This window comes from Theropithecus gelada, chromosome 16, assembly GCF_003255815.1.
Source record: "Theropithecus gelada isolate Dixy chromosome 16, Tgel_1.0, whole genome shotgun sequence".
NCBI classification, from domain to species: domain Eukaryota; kingdom Metazoa; phylum Chordata; class Mammalia; order Primates; family Cercopithecidae; genus Theropithecus; species Theropithecus gelada.
The window spans coordinates 37,818,534-37,837,864 of NC_037684.1; the positions used below are offsets into that span (position 1 = coordinate 37,818,534).

General features: G+C 44.2%; 1 protein-coding gene across 1 annotated transcript in view; it reads right to left on the minus strand.

Moving 5' to 3' along the window:
- Nucleotides 1-18,242, minus strand: part of ERN1 (endoplasmic reticulum to nucleus signaling 1) — a 91,194-nt gene extending 72,952 nt beyond the window's left edge. Inside the window, exon 1 of the mRNA XM_025361529.1 lies at nt 18,040-18,242. Within this exon, the coding sequence (XP_025217314.1) occupies nt 18,040-18,093 (54 nt within the window). The 5' untranslated portion in view covers nt 18,094-18,242. The remainder of the gene's footprint in view (nt 1-18,039) is intronic.
- Between the last annotated feature and the right edge of the window lie 1,089 nt (nt 18,243-19,331).

Below are 19,331 nucleotides of genomic sequence, written 5' to 3' on the forward strand. Positions count from 1 at the left end.
GCAGGAGAATTACTTGAACCCGGGAGATGGACGGTGTCGTGGGTTGAGATCGCACCACTGGACTCCAGTTTGGGTGACAGAGCGAGACTCTGTCTCAAAAAAAAAAAAAAAAAAAAAAGAAGAAGAAGAAGAAGAAGGAAGTAGAGTGTAACTGCTGAGAAGACTGTCAGTAAACATTACTACATTTTAAGTTATGGGATTGTATTTCAATCATTTGGAAACTCACCTATGATGCTGCTACTAAACGATTCAATAGATACTTGCTAAGCTCAGTGTAGTTCCTGAGCAGCATAATGTGGTTGTTAAAAGGGTAGATTCTGGAGCCAGACCACCTAAGGCAATCACTTACCTCTCTGGGCCTTGAGTTTCTCACCCATAAAATAGGGATAATGCTAACTAACTTTAAAAAGTTGTTGGGAAAAGCTTCTGGATAGCTGAACACATGGAGGTTCCTGATGGGTGGGGCATACCCCAAGGGCATGAGTTGTCCATGCCCCTTCCTGCACGCCTTGCCCTATGAGTCTCTTCATCTGTATCCTTGATAATAAACTGGTAAATGCAAAAGTCACCAACTCTAGTCTAATTGGATTGGGCTACACGCAGACTCTGAGGCCTGGTGTGAGGCTCACACTGTCTGCTCTGGTAGACAAGAGATGATGAGTGCTGGAGAGCACAAACTTGGGTGTGCTCTGGAGGTGGAGGCTTAATCTAGCTGAAAGAAACCTCTGGGAATGGATATCAGAAGATCTGGCCTTAATATATTTCCACTGTGACTAGCAGGCTTTTCTCCCAAGAAGGTGATCCAAAGGATGATCTAAACTAAAGCTGTATTTTAAATATTTAAACAATTATTGGTTAGTTGGTTCCCTGGCTATCTAGCTACCAGTGCAGCATCATGCAGTGACCTATATGTTTAAGTTGTTAAATGTGCTACCCCCCGCCAATAATGAGATAGACTTTCACGAAAACTGTGCAGTTGTGTGGATGTTTGTTTTCATGTTCCCTTAACCACTGCATATTGCCATTGAATGAGATGGATCAGTGGATATTTTAGGATGAGGTTAAAAACATTTTATTAAATTCAACCGTCATTCGAATTACTTTTGCTATCCTGGAACATTACAAATTATGAAATAAAACAAGTATACATAATTAGTGGCTCTAAGTAGTTGCAGAGTTAAACATTTCCAGCTACAGCCAAATCTCCCTGGTATCTAACACTTTATTTTTCCAGAGCATTTTGCCCTTTATGTAAATCTTTTGCTTTTTTTTTTTTTTTTTTTTTTTTTTTTATTGAGACAGAGTCTTGCTCTGTCCAGCCCAGGCTGGAATGCAGTGGCGTGACCCCGGCTCACTGCAACCTCTGCCTCCCAGGTTCCAGCAATTCTCCTGCCTCAGCCTCTGGAGTAGCTGGGATTATAGGCATGAGCCACCATGCTGAGCTAACTGTTTTTTTTTTTTTTTTTTTTTTTTGAATGAAACTGGGTCTCATTCTGTCACCCAGGCTGGAGTGCAATGGTGCGATCTTGGCCCACTGCAACCTCTGCCTCCTGGGTTCAAGCAATTCTCTGCCTCAGCCTCCTGAGTAGCTGGGATTACAGGCGCCCACCACCCCACCCGGGTAATTTTTGTATTTTTAGTACAGATGGGGTTTCACCATCTTGGCCAGGCTGGTCTTGAACTCCTGACCTCATGATCCGCCTGTCTCGGCCTCCCAAAGTGCTGGTATTACAGCCATGAACCACCGCGCCCGGCGACCTTTACCTAAATCTATGCCACAAAGTCCTCTGTGTCCCTAGAATAATTCCACGAGCTTTTAATAAGAAGGTAAATGCTTAAAAAGAAAAAAGAAAAACTATTGCAAGGAGAGTTGAGTCAACGTAAGTAAAGCTCTTAGAATGGGCCTAATATACAGTCAGCATCATGTAAGTGTCAGTTATTATTATTCATTAAGAACTGTATGAGACACTAGGATCTAATCACAACAAAAGAGATCTGATTCCTGCCTTCATGGAGCTTACAGTCCAATAGGAGACCCCAGGAATCGATAATGACACAAACATTAAATGACGAATTGTAGTAAGTGCCATGAAAGGGACATACTGGAAACTGCAACAGCATAACAGAAGAAGAGGATCTGGTCTTGTGATGGTGGGGGAAGCACAGTGTTAAAGGAGATTTTCCTGAAGAAGTGATGTTTGAGTTAAGATCTATAGGAACGGAAGAAGGAAAGAAGAATTTCCTGGGCAAAGGGAATAGCCTATGCAAAATTCTGAGACTGCAGAGAATTTGTTGTGTTTGAGGACCCAGTGGACCAGTGTAGCTGGACAGAGAAAGTAGAGGGGATATGGGACACAGTGGGGTTAGGGGAGAAGTCCCAGCATGCACTCATACGGAGTGGGCCTCAAGGGTCAGAATCTTTTTTCACATGTCTTATTTGTTATCTGTGCAGCTGAAGGAAAGAACAGGAAGGTTGCTGTTCACATCGTTGTAAAGCCAACCTGGAAGGAAAAAACCCATTCCCCCTAAGGTGAGATGTGTAATACACCAACCACAATCTGTTCACACTCTCAGTGAGTCTCTCCAGTGTTTTCATTTATACTAACATTAGACTGATGTTGCCTAGCTGGTTTACAGCTGAATATTAGCAGAACACATCAGAACTTCGTAGGAGAGTGTAGTAAATATGGCTGTTTCTGTGATGAAATGTGGCCATCGGGACAAACCCCGATGCAGGTTTTCTTGCTTCCTGAGACTCCTTATTTGAGGCGGAGCCATTTCTCTGGCTAGCCATCACGCATGGAATCAGAAAGCTCCCTCTGAAGGGCTGAGTTAAACCTGTACCTTCCTGTCTTTTTAATCTTCCAGGCTCCCCATCTCCACAGTACCTGCAGTCAGTGCCAGGACTCTTTTCATTATAAGAGGCAGAAATCTCGGGGGTACTAAACTTACAGGACAAGGTAAATAATTGGCTCATGGTCTCACATTACTCAAGTAGGCTGGCAAGGACTTCAGGATTTGCCAGTCTCTTCCAGGCACTCCCTGCCTCATACTTCTTCCTGTTGGCTGACTCTTCTATTTCAACTCCTATGTGCTAGTTCACTTACTCCAACCCCGCTGCTAGGCTGGACTCTTATCCTGCATATATACAGAAAGAAGGGTCCTGTTACACACAAGGCAATGCCACCACAAGGTCTATAAAACTCCTGCCTTCAAGGGGTTTGCCGTCTAGCAGGAGAGCCGTGTAATGCAGGAAAAAAGACGGCAAGTTCCATGGCCGAGCTTCCCGAAAGCTGACTTGGCATATCCCCAGGTCCTGCACACAGCAGTTCCAAGAGTCTGGGCCCACTCTACTCTGCTCGGCTGTCTTCTTACTCCTTGCCCTAGCCTGTGTCCATATAGCTCCAAAACCTGTTATTTTATCCTCTCAAAACTCTTTGGTTTAAAAAAAAAAAAAAGTTCCTCAGGTATCCTCATGAGTCTGGAACATACAGATGCTTTTGGGGTGAATGAAGCTGACAGAAGATGAGGTGGGCACACAGATGCATGTTCTGGTTTGAGCTCTGGGCAAGTCATTAGATTTCTCTAGGCATGAGTTTCCAATTTTAGAAAGTAAGAAGCCTGAGGTGTGGATGGTGGCTGCAGCTCTGAAGCATGACGATCCATGACTTACCAGACCCTCATCTCTCCTCAGGCTTTGCTGCAGCTTCTTCTAGCCCCAACCAATCAAAACATGCCCAAAATCCACATAAGAATTTGAGAGTTTAGAAGTCCTGATGCCTTTGAACATAGTCATTTCCAATCCTGGTCTTGCAACATCTAAGTGTCTCCACTTACCTCAAAATATTGCAACATTAGAAATTAGTAATAATCTGAGTCATTTTAAGGTTCAGGATAGGGAGAAGAAATACCACGAAAATCAACTAATATTACGTGGGACCAGGTGGCTGACTCCTAGGCACATATACCTACTGTAGACTCTAAAACCAACCATCTCCTAAACTGAAAGGGCAATGCCTTTTCTTCTCCCAACCACAAATCAGATAAGTGATTGAACTTTTACCAGGCACCGAAAGCCCCAGAGATTTCCAAGCACTGAACCATCAAGATCAAGATAACTTAGGGTCAGTTTTACAAGCAACTGTGGCTTGGTTCCCAGTTAGCTAAGCACCAAAACTACAGATAAACTTGTTCTTAATCTCCACATATAAAGGAAACCGTTTTCTTCTTTGCAAAACCAGCTCATGGCAAGCGGAAAACGAACCCTAACAGAATTCTAGAATAAGGTCACTGGATTGCTCATAATGAGGCAGTACCTTTAAAGGTCACAGATTCCCCAAATTTGTTCTTACAACTTTCTTACAGCATTTGAATTTACCTGGAGATGTTACAAATACTTCTACAATGGCAAAAACAATGTAATCTTATTTAATGTAAAAAAATATATATACACACACATACCCATTTGTGTATCTGGGAGCACAGCCATCACAAAAATCAAAGAATGGCTGGTTCTGACCCCTCTGAGTTGTCAGGGCTTTCTGAGATTTCTCTGAAAGGACTTAATGTCTTATCATGTCATCCTTAAAAATCAACAATGTGGCCAGGCACGGTGGCTCACACCTGTAATCCCAGCACTTTGGGAGGCTGAGGAGGGTAGATCACAAGGTCAGAATTCAAGACCATCCTGGCTAACATGGTGAAATCCCGTCTCTACTAAAAATACAAAAAAAAATTAGCCAGGCGAGGTGGCGGGTGCCTGTAGTCCCAGCTACTCATGAGGCTGAGGCAGGAGAATGGTGTGAACCCGGGAGGCGGAGCTTGCAGTGAGCCGAGATCGCACCACCACACTCCAGCATGGGCAACAGAGCGAGACTCCATCTCAAAAAAAATAAATAAAAAATAAAAATTAACAACAACAACAATGTGGCCAGGCGCAGTGGCTCACGCCTGTAATCCCAGCACTTTGGGAGGCCAAAGGAGACAGATCACTCGACGCCAGGAGTTTGAGACCCGCCTGGGCAACATGGCGAACCCTGTCTCTACTAAAAATACAAAAATTAGCTGGGCGTGTTGGCAAATGGCTGTAATCCCAGCTACTCGGGAGGCTGAAGCACGAAAATCGCTTGAACCCGGGAGGCGGAGGTTGCAGTGAGCCAAAATCATGCCACTGCACTCCAGTGTGGGCGACATAGCAAGACTCTATCTCAAAAAAAAAAAAAAAAGAAAACAAAAGAAAAAAGAAAAAGAAAGTAAAGTCAACAATGTTCACACTCAGTCCCTCATATTTGCTCAGGATTTTCAGACATACCTAAGGACTATCAACACCAGTCCTCCAGAAGATTAGACAAGAAACAAACGAGAGTACCAACCTGTACATTACTCCAACACTAAGTGAGGTGGTGCTATTTGGAGTGCAGGAAGGGATCTAGTCTAGGAGAGTACAGTGGTCAGGGAAGGCCCTAGGCCCTATACAAGACAGGTGAGCAATAGCCAATGAAACCACACCACAGCGTGTGGCAACTTAGGAGGCCTCCATTTCCCGTGCTCTGCTCTGTTTTTCCCCTACAATGCCTGCAGAACTTTATCACCTTGCCACATTCTATATAATGCATTTACCATGCTATTGTCTATCCCAACCAACTAGGTAGAAGTTCCTTTAGGGCAAGGGTCTTTGTTTTGTTCATGTGTCCCAAGCATCTCGAACAGTGCTTGGCATAAAATATGTACTCAAAAAGTTGATAAATAAACGAACAGATGAACAGGTGAAATTCTCTACATTGAAGAGCTAGGAAGCTGGGAGGCTCAGAACAAAGCAGCCCTCCAATCTTCTACCTCCCCAGGTGAGAGTATGAGGCTGCACCAGAAAAAGAGGCAGCTGGGGGACTAGTCGCTTTCACCTAAATGGTGATCCTAATTTGGGAAGACATTTGGAAACAGACCCACCAAAGAGATTTTCTGGTTCCATTGCTTTGTTTTACAGATGAGGAAGCAGAGGGGGAAATAACTCATTTGCCCAAAGTTGCACAGCTAGCTAGTACAGAACCTCCGGACTTTCCCTTATTGAAAGAATACATACAATGTCATCACATGGAGCAGAAACACATATAGAAACAAGATACTGACCCTGTGATTACATTTAAAAACAGTAAAATGATAAACTCTGCCTATCTGCTCAAGGAGTGCAGAACTGGTCTGCCACTTGGGATTTCCTTTAAGCATTAAGTTAAATTAGGAAACAGCCCTGGTGCTGGAGTCCACATAGTGCTTTCAGGCCAGGTGCCAAGCCCCATTCCAAGGTTGTATTCAAAGAGCGGGCTCCCAATTCTACTGACATTTGTCAACCTGGTTCCAGCAGAGCTCTGGATTTGGTCCAGCCCACTCAATGTGATGCTTGGAAGCAAGTGTCGTCCTGTTTCTAAACCAGCTAATAAGGATCCTCTGAGAAACAACTGAGATGGGTCCATGGGCTGAGACAACTGACTGGTCCTCTCCTGTGTTCTACAGTTGGGCTTGTCAACTCGGCACCTGCTATAAAAACCCTTCTAGGGAACTCTGCCTGACTCAGGCAATGAGGCTAATAGCCAGTTCTCACACGAAAAGGGGAAGGGAGTGTCACAGCCTGCACCCTCCCACCATTTGCTTCCAAAACATAGGTTCCCACCCTGATAGGAAACTTCCTGTTTGCTCATAAGCTTCTTTTTGTGCTTTAACTAACTCACTCCTTCTACAAATCCCTTCTCCTCACTCCCACTGGCTACTTCACTTTTGTTACAGAAGGTTCTTTTAAAACCATGAAGATGATTTTACCCATCAGGGTACTGTGAAGGAACCTGGAAAACAGTATTGTTTTGATTTCTTAAGCCTTGTAATATATGGAAAAGGCAATAAACAAATATATAAATAAACAAGCATAAGTCGGGTAACTTTAAATAAACATTTAAACATCTTACAATTCAGTAACTAAATATGTTTTAATATAAGGCCCATTAGTTAAAGCTGATAAAAGCAATTTCAACCGTTTGTACGCAAAGAAAAAAATCCATTAGTCTTAAATTACCTGCTCTTTAAAAGTTGAATGATATAGTACAGTAAAGAAAATGTAATATTAGGTTCCTTTTTTTCTAGGCTTTTTTTTTTTTTTTTTGAAACAGAGTTTCACTCTTGTTGCCCAGGCTAGAGTGCAGTGGTGGGATCTTGGCTCACTGCAACCTCTGCCTCCTGGGTTCAAGTGATTCTCCTGCCTCAGCTTCCCAAGTAGTTGGGACTATGGGCACACACCACCATGCCTGGCTAATTTTTGTATTTTTTTTAGTAGAGACGGGGTTTCACCATGTTGGACAGGCTGATCTCTAACTCCTGACCTCAGATGATTGCCTGCCTCAGCCTCCCAAAGTGCATGGATTACATGCATGAGCCACCGTGCCGGCACTTTTCTTCTAGTTCTAACACTAACTAGTGGACTCTATCAATCCTAACCTCTCTGTAAATGAGCCGAATGCTGTCTCTAGTCTGGTCCCGTGCTCTGTGACATGACTGGGAATTTCGGGATGCATTTGTTCCTTCCAGGATTAAGCTACAAAAATTACTTGAAGGCCTCATCCTGGCTGCACATCGGAATCACTTGGGCCTTAAAACATTTTTTGTTGGTTTGTTTGGTAGAGATGGGGTCTCTCATTGTTGCCCAGTCTGGTCTCAAACTCCTGACTTCAAGTGATCCTCCTGTCTTGGCCTCCCAAAGTGCTGGGATTACAGGTGTGAGCCACTGCACCTGGCCTTAAACTTTTTTTTTTTTTAAAAAAGAAAAGATGCTGGCCCCAACTCCCAGAGATTCCAATTTCATTCACCTAGGACGGGGCCTCAGCACAGGGTTTTTAAAAAGCTCCCCAGGTGACGGAGTCATGGCTGGGAAGCACTGCCTCAAGTAACACATTCCTAGCCACAACTGTGGCTCCCGGTACAGATGATTCTCACTCCTAGTGGCTTCTCAGGAGTCATGGGCCATTTGCTTTAAGAGAAGAGAGATCTGATTTACCTTGGTCAAAAAACTCCTCTGACTCAACTGGAGATCAATGACGATGTCAGGTTCTAGGGGTGACAGCACTGTTTGTTCAGAGAATGTACAGAAAAATTCGGTTTCCATGACAGACACTCCTGCAGTCCAGACAAACAATTATTCCCTGATCTGACATAGAGGGGGGAAATGATCCACTGGAGAATGGGATGGTTTTGAATTATAATTATAAATTAGTCTACTAACAAAGGAAGTCATGTTTAATACATGAGAGGACAACTCTGGGCCAAGGTTCATTTTTTTAACAGTGAAACATCATGCTGAGTGAAAAATGAAACTGACATGGAATAATCACAAACCATTTACCTCATGGGGTTTGGCAATGGAAAAATTAATCTCACTACTGATAAGAAGAGCCCACCAAAAGAACACTACACACCATGGGTCATGTCCACCCAAGCAAATATCCTGAAAGCTCCTCTAATTCTGTAGAAAGACACACAACTGGTGCAATCCCATTCAAGAATATAAAATACAGCTGAAGCAACACCTCCCACCCCCATCCATACCCACTTGATTGATGATAATACAGTCCCTTGTTTTATTGGTCTTAATCAGTCTCAAAAAGGAATTCAATAAATATCTGCTGAGTGCCCACTACAGTGGTTATAACCAGTATGCCATGTTAAATGCCACAGAGGATACAACCATCAGCAAGCCAGGGTCCCTGCCTTCTAGGATGAACCAGCAAGGGAAGTGAGACACACTCCCAGGGTCACCTTCCTGGCCCCCTTGCTCCTTCCTTCCCTCATGAGTCTCTTCTGAGAGCTACCTAAGCTAACTTGAATCCCTCCATTGTGGTTTAAGAGCCACAGTCATGGCCACTGTCTCTCTCCTGTTATCACAGACCTGCTCCCTGGTGCCAGAACTGCTTGGCAGGTGGGGCCTCTGCAAAGGCAAACACCCAGAACCAGCATGGTAATGCAAAAGTTTCAGGATTTCTTAGTGTAGGCTGTGACTGAGCCAGACAAGAGAGGCTTTGGTTAAAAGCCTCTAAGGAAAGAACTTTCAGTTTTGTTCTTTCAGACATATGACTAGGCGAGATGTTACTGAAAACATGCACCTGCTTGGATATTATTAGACTCCAAGCAAAGAAATGAGCTTAAACTGTGAATTAGGCTTAGCAGGCTTTTTTTTTTTTTTTTTTTTTTTTTTTTGAGATGGAGTCTTGCTGTGTCGCCCAGGCTGGAGTGCAACGGCAGGATCTTGGCTCACTGCAACCTCCACCTCCCAGGTTCAAGCAATTCTTCTGCCTCAGCCTCACAAGTAGCTGGGATTACAGGTGCCCGCCACAATGCCCGGCTAATTTTTGTATTTTTGTAGAGATGGGGTTTCACCATGTTGGCCAGGCTGGTCTTGAACTCCTGACCTTGTGATCTGCCTGCCTCAGCTTCCAAAAGTGCTGGGATTACAGGCGCGAGCCACCATGCCCGATCTAGCAGGCTTTTAATCCCTACTCTTTCCATGATTGCTGGATTTGACTCTACAGTTGAAAATGGTCAATTTTCCTTACGGAGACTCTCAGGTGAAGGCAGCCCATCTCAAAACGGCATCTTCGCACAACTGCAACAGAAGGCCATGATTCTTGACGGAGGAAAAAGAGCATTATCTGGGTATTTTCCTGAAGCTTACAAGAAAGCCTACTGGCCTAGACCTTCTCTAGATCCTTCTCTCATGGCCACGTAGCTTGGTCAGCTCCTCAGGGTATGACTGAGGGCAGCCAGACTGGTTTGTCCCAACATACACACCAGAACATAAGCACTGCAGGGGCCGCTCTTCAAAGGGAGGTAGGAGGATCTAGTTTAAGGTTTGGTTCTGCCACTCACACATGACCTTGGACAGGTCACCAGCCCTTGCTGGTTGGCTTTTCCCATCTGTCTGTTCTGGAAGACACAGAGGAGGGTAGTAATTTTTTTCAGCTTGGGAGAGGAGGGTAATGCCTGAGAGAGGGTGCCCCAAACACCACCCTCCTAGGTTCTGATGTGCTCATAGTGTTACTGAGGGATGTGCATCATATTTCTTATGTGCAGCTGGAGGGGGAAAAAATTGAGACTCATTGGACTACATTGCCGAGAGCCCATCAAGCAGTCTAATGCACTCTGATTCCAGTTTTCTTGGGAGGCTACACATCTATTTATACATGCTTCTAGGGCTCAAAATATTTCTGGAATTCTTTGGAAATTCCCTTCAAAGAATATACTTTTGAATCCCCTAAATGGTAAAAATCCTGCTCACTTTAGGATGGATTTCATTTTAATAAATAGTTGAAAATCAAATCCAAGTGTCCTCAATAAATCGTGTGATCAAACTGGTTAATAACTATTTTGATCAAAAGTGCAGTGTGAATCATGTAAAAGTCCTATTAAGCAAAGACTGGAAGGAACTGGAGAATGTTTTAACTTGTATAAGGATAACTGGCTTAAGAGTAAATATTTGTTTTTAAAGGTTCCTTTTTAAGTTGAATTATTAAATGGGTTAGACAAGTTATTAAATTTAACTGGAAATTCTTTTTTAAAGACTCATTTCCATAACCTGCAAACTCATGCCAAAGGGTGATTATTTTGAAAGGGACATATTGTTTTGGAAGAATAAATTCAGGTACATTTGTAGGAAAAGCAAAACAAAACAAAAAATAAACCACCACAGATATTACATTTTATTTTTTTATTTTTTTTTCCAGGTAGATAATCTCAGCAAGTTATTACTTTATTATCAAGTGGCACTTTAATATTCCTAGAACAGCCACATGTTTTAAGAACTGCCGCCTCCAAAAGGGACAATCAATGTATCAATAACTGATTTACGAACAGTCTTGAGGAAATCAATAACTGATTTACGAACAGTCTTGAGGAAAAATTTTAAATGGCCTCACAACTGACCATACAAAAAATCTTATCTGCAGGAGGCGGGCAAAACCAGAGAATTATCCCCAGGTAGTTCAGGGTGCTCACGGGAGCCACATCTGCTAGAAAGCTGATCTGAAACCACTGCAAACCAAAGGACCCCACAAGTGAGTTATTTAACAAATCCAAATAAAACATTTTCTCAACAGCTTTTAGGTACAAAAGGTGTCATCCAGAGAACTGCCCTGGTTTATTTACATCTTTAAAATATAAACAAAATGTAAACATTCTGTTTTTATCCAACTTAAAGTCCACACTCCTAAAAGAAAGTGGCCACTGATAAAAGAAAATGGCATATTTTAAACTGCCTGTCATAAAACAATTTAAGGTTAGTTTTGTGGTTTTTAAAACATTCAATATTGCTTAGGGGCTGGGGGAGAGGGCTATAAAATACTACATACAATCAGCAAATTTCAATTCTAGGAATTTCCTTGAATTCAAGGAAATAACTAAGTAGTTAAAACTCATTCAAGCGTTTAGCAATGAGAAAGTTCATTACATTGTTACAATTTTTATAATGAAAATGAAAACATCTGTGTAGTGAAAAAAAAATTTAAAATAAAATAAAAACAGCCACAATATCTAAATGATTGAGTGGTCAACTTATGGTACATCCATTCCATTCAGAGAAACACTATGCAGTCAATTAAGAATAATGTTGCAGAATTAAGTGTATTGACATAGATCTATATGTCCAGTGTGGGGAAGAAAAGTATTACCTGTAAATATGTGCACAGAAAAAGCATCTGAAAGAATATATGTCAAGATATTAGTAGATTAGTCATTAGAGAAATGCAAATCAAAGTTATAATGAGTTACCACTTCACATCCACCAGGATGGCTAAAATTAAAAAGATAGGTAATAACGAGCATCGGTTAGGGAATAAGAGACGTTGTAACCCTCCTACATTGCAGGTGGGAATATGAAACAGTGCAGCTGCCTTGGAAAACAGGCAGTTCCTTGAAAGGTTAAACAAAAAGTTACCATATGACCCAGCAATCTCATTCCTAGATACATGCCCAAGAAGAGTGAAAATAAATGCCCACTCAAAAATTTGTACATGAATGTTCATGGCAGAATTATTAATGGTCCCAAAGCAGAAACAATCTAAATGTCCCTCAATGGATGGATGATATGGTTTGGCTCTGTTTCCCCACCCAAATCTCATTTTGTAGCTCCCATTATTCCCATGTGCTGTTGGAGGCAGCCAGTGGGAGATAACTGAATCATGGGGGTGGGTCTTTCCCGTGCTGTTCTTGTGATAGTGAATAAGTCTCGCGAGATCTGATGGTATTAAAAATGGGAGGCTCGGCCGGGCGCGGTGGCTCAAGCCTGTAATCCCAGCACTTTGGGAGGCCGAGACGGGCGGATCACGAGGTCAGGAGATCGAGACCATCCTGGTTAACACAGTGAAACCCCGTCTCTACTAAAAAAATACAAAAAACTAGCCGGGCGAGGTGACGGGCGCCTGTAGTCCCAGCTACTTGGGAGGCTGAGGCAGGAGAATGGCGTAAACCCGGGAGGCGGAGCTTGCAGTGAGCTGAGATCCGGCCACTGTACTCCAGCCCGGGCGACAGAGCGAGGCTCCGTCTCAAAAAATAAAAATAAAAAAAATAAAAAAATAAAAATGGGACGCTCCCTGCACAAGCTCTCTCTTTGCCTGCTGCCATCAATGTCAGTAAGATGTGACTTGCTCCTCCTTACCTTCTTTCATGATTGTGAGGCCTCCCCAGCCACGTGGGACTGTAAGTCCATTAAACCTATTTCTTTTGTCAATTGCCCAGTCTCGGGTATGTCTTTATCAGCAGCATGAAAATGGACTAATACAATGGATAAATAAAATGTGGTATATTCATGTAATGGAATATTATTCAGCAATAAAAAGGAACAAAGTACTGACACATGCTACTATACAACATGGATGAACCTTGAGAACATGATGGTAAGTTAAAGAGGCCAGTTACAAAAGACCACATAATGTATGATTCCATTTATATCTTATATAAAGATGTCCAGAATAGGCAAATTTATAGACAGAAAGTAGATTTGTGGTTGCCAAGGACTAGGAGGTTTGCAGGGAAATGGTGTGTAACAGCTAATAGGTATGAAATTTATTTCTGGGATGATGAAAATGTTCTAAAATGGACTGTGGTGATGACTGCAGAATTCCGGGAATATACTAAAACCCACTGAATTGTACACTTTAAATGAGTGAATTGTGATGATAGGTGAATTATATCTCAATAAAATTGTTAAAAATCTACATAGACGTAATATTTGGAAAATAAGATAATAGAAGGCTTGTTTTTTATTTTTTAATTTAGGCTTATCTATCCTTTCTAAGTTTTCTACAATGAATATGATTACTTTGAGACAATGCCTAAAAAAAAAAATAAAAAACTTCCCCTGTTATCATACAGAAAGCACCAAACTCAAAATAATTGAAAAAATGAAAATACCCCTTTCCTTATGATCCCTATGGCCACAGCAAGATGACTGGCAGGCAAAGCTCGGCTTATTACTGCATCAACCCTGATCAGTTACAACCCCAGTCCCCAACCCATGGCTGAGCACAGAAGCTCAAGGTTTTTTTTTTCTTTTTGAGACAGAGTCTTGCTCTGTTGCCCAGGCTGCAGTGCAATGGTGCGATCTCAGCTCACTGCAAGGTTCAAGCAATTCTCCTGCCTCGGCCTCCTGAGTAGCTGGGATTACAGGTGCATGCCACCGTGCCCAGATAATTTTTGTATTTTTAGTAGAGATGGAGTTTTGCCATGTTGGCCAGGCTGGTCTCCAACGCCTGACCTCAAATGATTCGCCAGCCTTGGCCTCCTAAAGTGCCGGGATTACAGGTGCAAGCCACCATGCCCAGCTGAGAAGCTCAATGTTTTTCACATGGATGATGGTTTACTGAGGTGCTACTAAAATCATGTGATGGTGTACTCAGAACATTTCCTATCGGGTTAGAGAAGACGTTCTGTGGGGAAAAAGTGAACAAAAATAGATCACATCATATTTGTATACTGTTGTATTTGCTGTATGTTTGTACATGAGCAAAGATCATAAGATAGTGATATAGAGACTGTCTAAAACCAGCTGTGTTGCTCTAAGGCAGGGAAGTTTGAAACCAAACATGGGATATAGGTAAAGATAGACAGAAAAAAAAAAAACCTGCTTCTGGGAAATATTTCCAACCAGTATGTTTATTATTCACAAACTGTGATTCACCAGTCCTATTTTTTAAGCCAGCATCACACTCTAATCATATTCCTAGGTTACAAGCCCAGAGTTTGTGCATAATAAAAACTGAATCCATTAAGATGGTACATTAGGCTTTTCTCCCCTATGTCATCTCTTTAGGGAGAACATTTGATGATAAAACCTACATATTACTTTGATTCCCGAAACCAAAGAGGTTTCCTATGAAAATGAAACAGTTATCCAAGGATTCTTTCACCTGAAAAATGGAGTCCAAATCTGGGGCAGGCAAATAATGAAACCCTCAGACCCATGCAAGTGACACTATTCCATCCAGACACGAAGAAATTTTTATGTGGTTCACTGGATTTATGCTCGGAAACATGGTCTATTGTTGAACTCTCTCTCGAATAACTCTCAGATACATTTTTCTCCCGTGCTCTGAGAAGCTACATTACTGCAGAAGGCTGAGTAGGCAGGCAAGTTAATGAAACAATACACATGTGCACAACTACAGTTTAATTTCATGATCAGCAGCCCTGATAACAAACTCAGTGAAACATTCTACTTGTGGCCTCAGTATAAACACTTGATATCGCCTATTAGGATAATGAATGCAGGTGATCACTGTCAGAATAAATGATAAGCAAAGACATTGCTAGTTAAGACTCATCTATCAGATTACAGTGTTTCTGTACACATATGATCCTCAGTTCTCGGTGACTTTTTAAAAACCTCCCTCTAAAACCAAAATATTGGCTAAATGAAAGAAATTTGATATATTATAGCTTTTTATAAAAAGGTACTTTGCCTCACATTGTACTGATCTCTTTGATAACTGAGAGATGTGGCACCTAAACACCATAAAATGAGGACTGCTGACAGTGATGATGTAACACTAACCAACTCTAGGAGCAGATATAGGTCTAGGAAGAAAGGAGAAACTGACTGACTAAATAAGCACATTCTGGATTAACAAAAGACAGCCTCAAGTGCTTAATAATGCCAATGTTATTGCGTTTTGGATCTGGTAGCCTAAAGTCTCAACTCATAATGAGTCAATGTCTGGCTCAAATAGACACACACTGAAAGAAAATCACAGTATTGCCTCCAATGCAACAGTTACTCCATCAATCAAAAAGAAACATCAAAAACTATTTCTTGCAGAGGCATAGTATAACATTCGAAAAATGATGACGTACAGTAAAAAGCATCTTTGGAGGGTGAAGAGAATTTACATTTATTATCTATTAAGCACGTGTGAAGGTGGTGCCTTCTTTACATGTTAGCTGTCCCAATTTCACCTATCAGGAAGGAGTCTCTAAGAAGTAAAATCACGGCCGGGCGCGGTGGCTCACGCCTGTAATCCCAGCACTTTGGAAGGCCAAGGTGGGTGGATCACTTGAGGTCAGGAGTTCAAGACCAGCCTGGCCAACAGGGTGAAACCGCGTCTCTACTAAAAATACAAAAATTAGCTGGGTGCAGTGGCAGGCACCTGTAATCTCAGCTACTTGGGAGGCTGAGGCAGGAGAATCACTTGAACCCAGGAGGCAGAGGTTGCAGTGAGCCGAGACCACACCATTGCACTCCAGCCTGGGCAACAAGAGCGAAGAAACTCCATATCAAAAAAGAAAGAAAAAGAAGACGTAGCAGTAAAAGAATATGCCTAGGGCACAGCTAGCAAGTGACCAGTTAGAACTCAGGTTTGTCTGATTTTATACCCACTGCATTCTGCACATCACTGTTGCCTGGTTTAACTGTAAACTTTGCTATGAGTTTCATTCACAATTTTAAAATAATAATTCTTACTATGTTTGGGGATGAAAACTCTCGGGAGAAAATTCTAGGAGTGAAATTCTGACCTTTTTTTTTTTTTTTTTTGAGACAGTCTTGCTCTGTCTCCCAGGCTGGAGCACAGTGGCTCGATCTCTGCAACCTCCATCTCCCGGGTGTGGGTGCTTCTCCTACCTTAGCCTCCCCAGTAGTTGGGATTACTGGCCTCTGCTACCCACGCATTAGCCTGGCTAATTTTCATTTTACTTATTTATTTATTTATTTTGTATTTTTAGTAGAGACAAGGTTTCACCATGCTGGCCAGGCTGGTCTCGAACTCCTGACCTCAAGTGATCCACCCACCTCAGCCTTCCAAAGTGCTGGAATTACAGGCGTGAGCCAACGCACCCGGCCTGAACTTTCACCTAAATAGTAGTTACACTAAACTATAACCTTTTCATAAGGGTCTAGAATATTTTATCATGAACTCTGAGAAGTTTGGATTTCTAAATACAAATTGGAAATATTTACACGAACTGAAACTATAGTTCCAACTAAAGCTAAATCGTTATTTTTGGCTCTTTAGCCTAAGTTATTCAATAACCAAACACTAGAATCCAGTGAAAAAGTAGCAAAAGGAAAGATGTGGCAAAGGAAACCATATACACTTATCCCTTGACGATATGAAATGATCGAATTCCATGTCTAACATTTGGTCATTCTACTTACACCCTCATTTGTGAACAGATGCCAGGCAGTAGTTACCAATCCAAAGTGAGATGCTCAAGTTCAAAACCTGACCTTAGTTGTAGAAGTGGGGTTTTTATTTTAAAGAAAAACTTAACTTCCACAAGTTCTATTATAAAGAAAGTGTCTACAAATTTTCCTTTATTTAAAAAAAGCAAAAACAAAAACCCCAATTTGAAAAAGGTGACCTTATTTATTTACTTCATCTGTTTCCAAATTCTTGTTACTCCAAGAGTACAGACAGTTATTTACCTAAAATGCAAAACCTCCAAAGAGTTCACGCGGTGGCTGGCACGCAGGCACACACATGTCAGTGTTCTACTGGAACACTTGGTACATGATATCCCTATTAAAGAGTACACAGTACGTTTAAAGAGGTCATTAAACAGAACACGGACACATTTGCCACGCTCACATCCTGAACAATACATTTTGTGAAAAACTCGCTAATTTAGGTTCTTCCAACCAGAAAAAAAAAAAAAAGCCAAGTCTCCCACAAAATGTCTCCAAATCCACAGCTGAGTGAAGGTCATAAATAGTTAAATGAATGTAAACCAGGCCCTATCATTCGTCTCCTCCAGAAAAAGATGAAAAGACATTTCTGATGACCCCAGGTGCTCTCCCACGAGGAGACAGTCTTTCATTTGAGCTTCTGAAGCGGCCTCACCTCGAACCCATGCGGGATCTTCCAAGAGTGCACTTCCCACAGCTCCACTTGCTCAAGGAAGTCTCGGTGCACAGAAGGAAGCCTGGAGCCTCCCAGTACCAAGAAACCGGCAGGGCAAGTGGCAGAAGCCAGCTCTCGGGTGAGAGTCCTTACTCCCTGTTGCATTCGTTCCCCAAAGTTTTCGAATTTTTAAAAAGTTCAAACACAGATTCGAAGCGCAGGACAGACCCTTCCCCTGGATCCCAGCGCCCTTTCGGCTCCTCCCGCGGCTCCCGCCAGGCAGCGCCGGCGCCCACCCGCGAGGAGGAGGGTCCCGCAGGTGGGCGGCCTCCCCAGGCCGGGGCCCTCTGGGACCCCCAGGTGCCGTCCAGGGCGCCACGAAGTTGCGCCCGAGCCTGCGGGGTCCGGGGAGCCGCTGCCCGTGACAGCCGCGCTGGCTTGGGAGGCTCTTCGGGCGGCCGACACCTCGGTGGGGCCGCGACTCCAGTCAGGGAAGCTCTCCCGGCCCGGCGCCGCCTCCTACGCCCGGCCCGAGCCTCCCTCCGCGGGGCGCACGGGGCCTCTGGCCGCCGCCGCGCTCCCAGCTCGGACTCCAGCCCCGACGGCCGGCGCGACGCTGCCCCGGCCCCGACTCGGCCGTAGCGAGCTGTCCTCCACCCCACGCTCCCCGGTCACTCACCCCGAGGCCGGGCAGCAGCAGCGTCAGCAGCAGCAGCAGCCGCCGGGCCGGCATGGCGAGGACTCGGCCCTGACTCCGGGGGCGGTACGGACAGAGGACGGGGCGGGGGCGCCGCGACGACAGCGAGGCGGCGACCTAGCCTCAGCGGACGCAGAGCTGACTAGGCGACGGCGGCACCCCCATTCCCGGCCCTATAAGCGCCGGGTGCCTCGGCTTCTTCCGGTCGGGGCGGGGTTGGGGGCGGGGACGGGGCGGGGCCAACCCAGGGGCCTGATCGGGGCGGAGATGGGGGCGGGGATGAGGGCGGGCCGAGGGCGTGTCCCGGGAGGGGATGTGGGAGGGGCTGGCTCGGGGCGGGGCCGAAGGCGGTGCTGGCATCTGGCTGGCTTCGCTCCTGAGGAGGCGGTGGCGGCTATGAAGGACCAGGCCTCGGCATCCAGCGTCTGGGGGCGCTGGGTGATCGAGGCGCGAAGCTTGTCTGTGGCTGGGAAAGACCGGCGTTGCCCCACCAGGTGGTCCCATTAACCCTGCCAAGGGACCTGCCGCGTTAGACTTCATCGGGGAAAAGGGCGGGACACGGGCGGTCCCGGGTGCCTAGAAGCCCCCTTTTCGTCTTTCCGCCGTGGTGGACTCATCGGCGAGGTTTACTGAGGCGACCTCTGGAGCGAAGGTTTCAGCAGCTACCGGAGGCTTCCAGCAAACACGGCGCAGCTGCCCCGCGGGGCAGTCGCAGTGTTCACAGCCCTAGGGTTCTCCAGCTGTGCCTCGTCTCCTCCAGGGCCTCTTTCTTCCTTTTCCTTGCCCTCAGGAATTCCCCTCAAGTCACATCCAACAGCCATCAGTTCCGTTTGAAATGAACCACGGCCAAGTCACTCACCAAAAATTATGAGGAGGAAACCAATTCGGCCACTTGTGTCACGTGTGTTGATGTGACACGTGTGGATGTGAAGTTTGAGATGGCCTGCGTCACAACTCGTTGGAGGGAGTGGGTGGGTTGAGGCCTCCTGCAAGGTCTGTGTGAGGGTGTGGACTACTAATTAGAGTTAAAGAGCTCGGCAGCTTTTTGGTCACTGGCACTGGCCTCCACTGAGAGGGACATGGGGAGGGAGGACACGTCTTTTGCAAGGAAAGAGAGTAAACTGAGATTTGGAGCCCAAGGAAAGTTATCTAACTTATCCTAGGGGAAAAAGAAAACAGGGCTATGACATTCTCTAATTTTTCCTGACTTGCTCATATGAGAGCCTAAGATTTTTCGAATTTAAAGGAAAAGAATAAGCAATTCTAGACAAAAC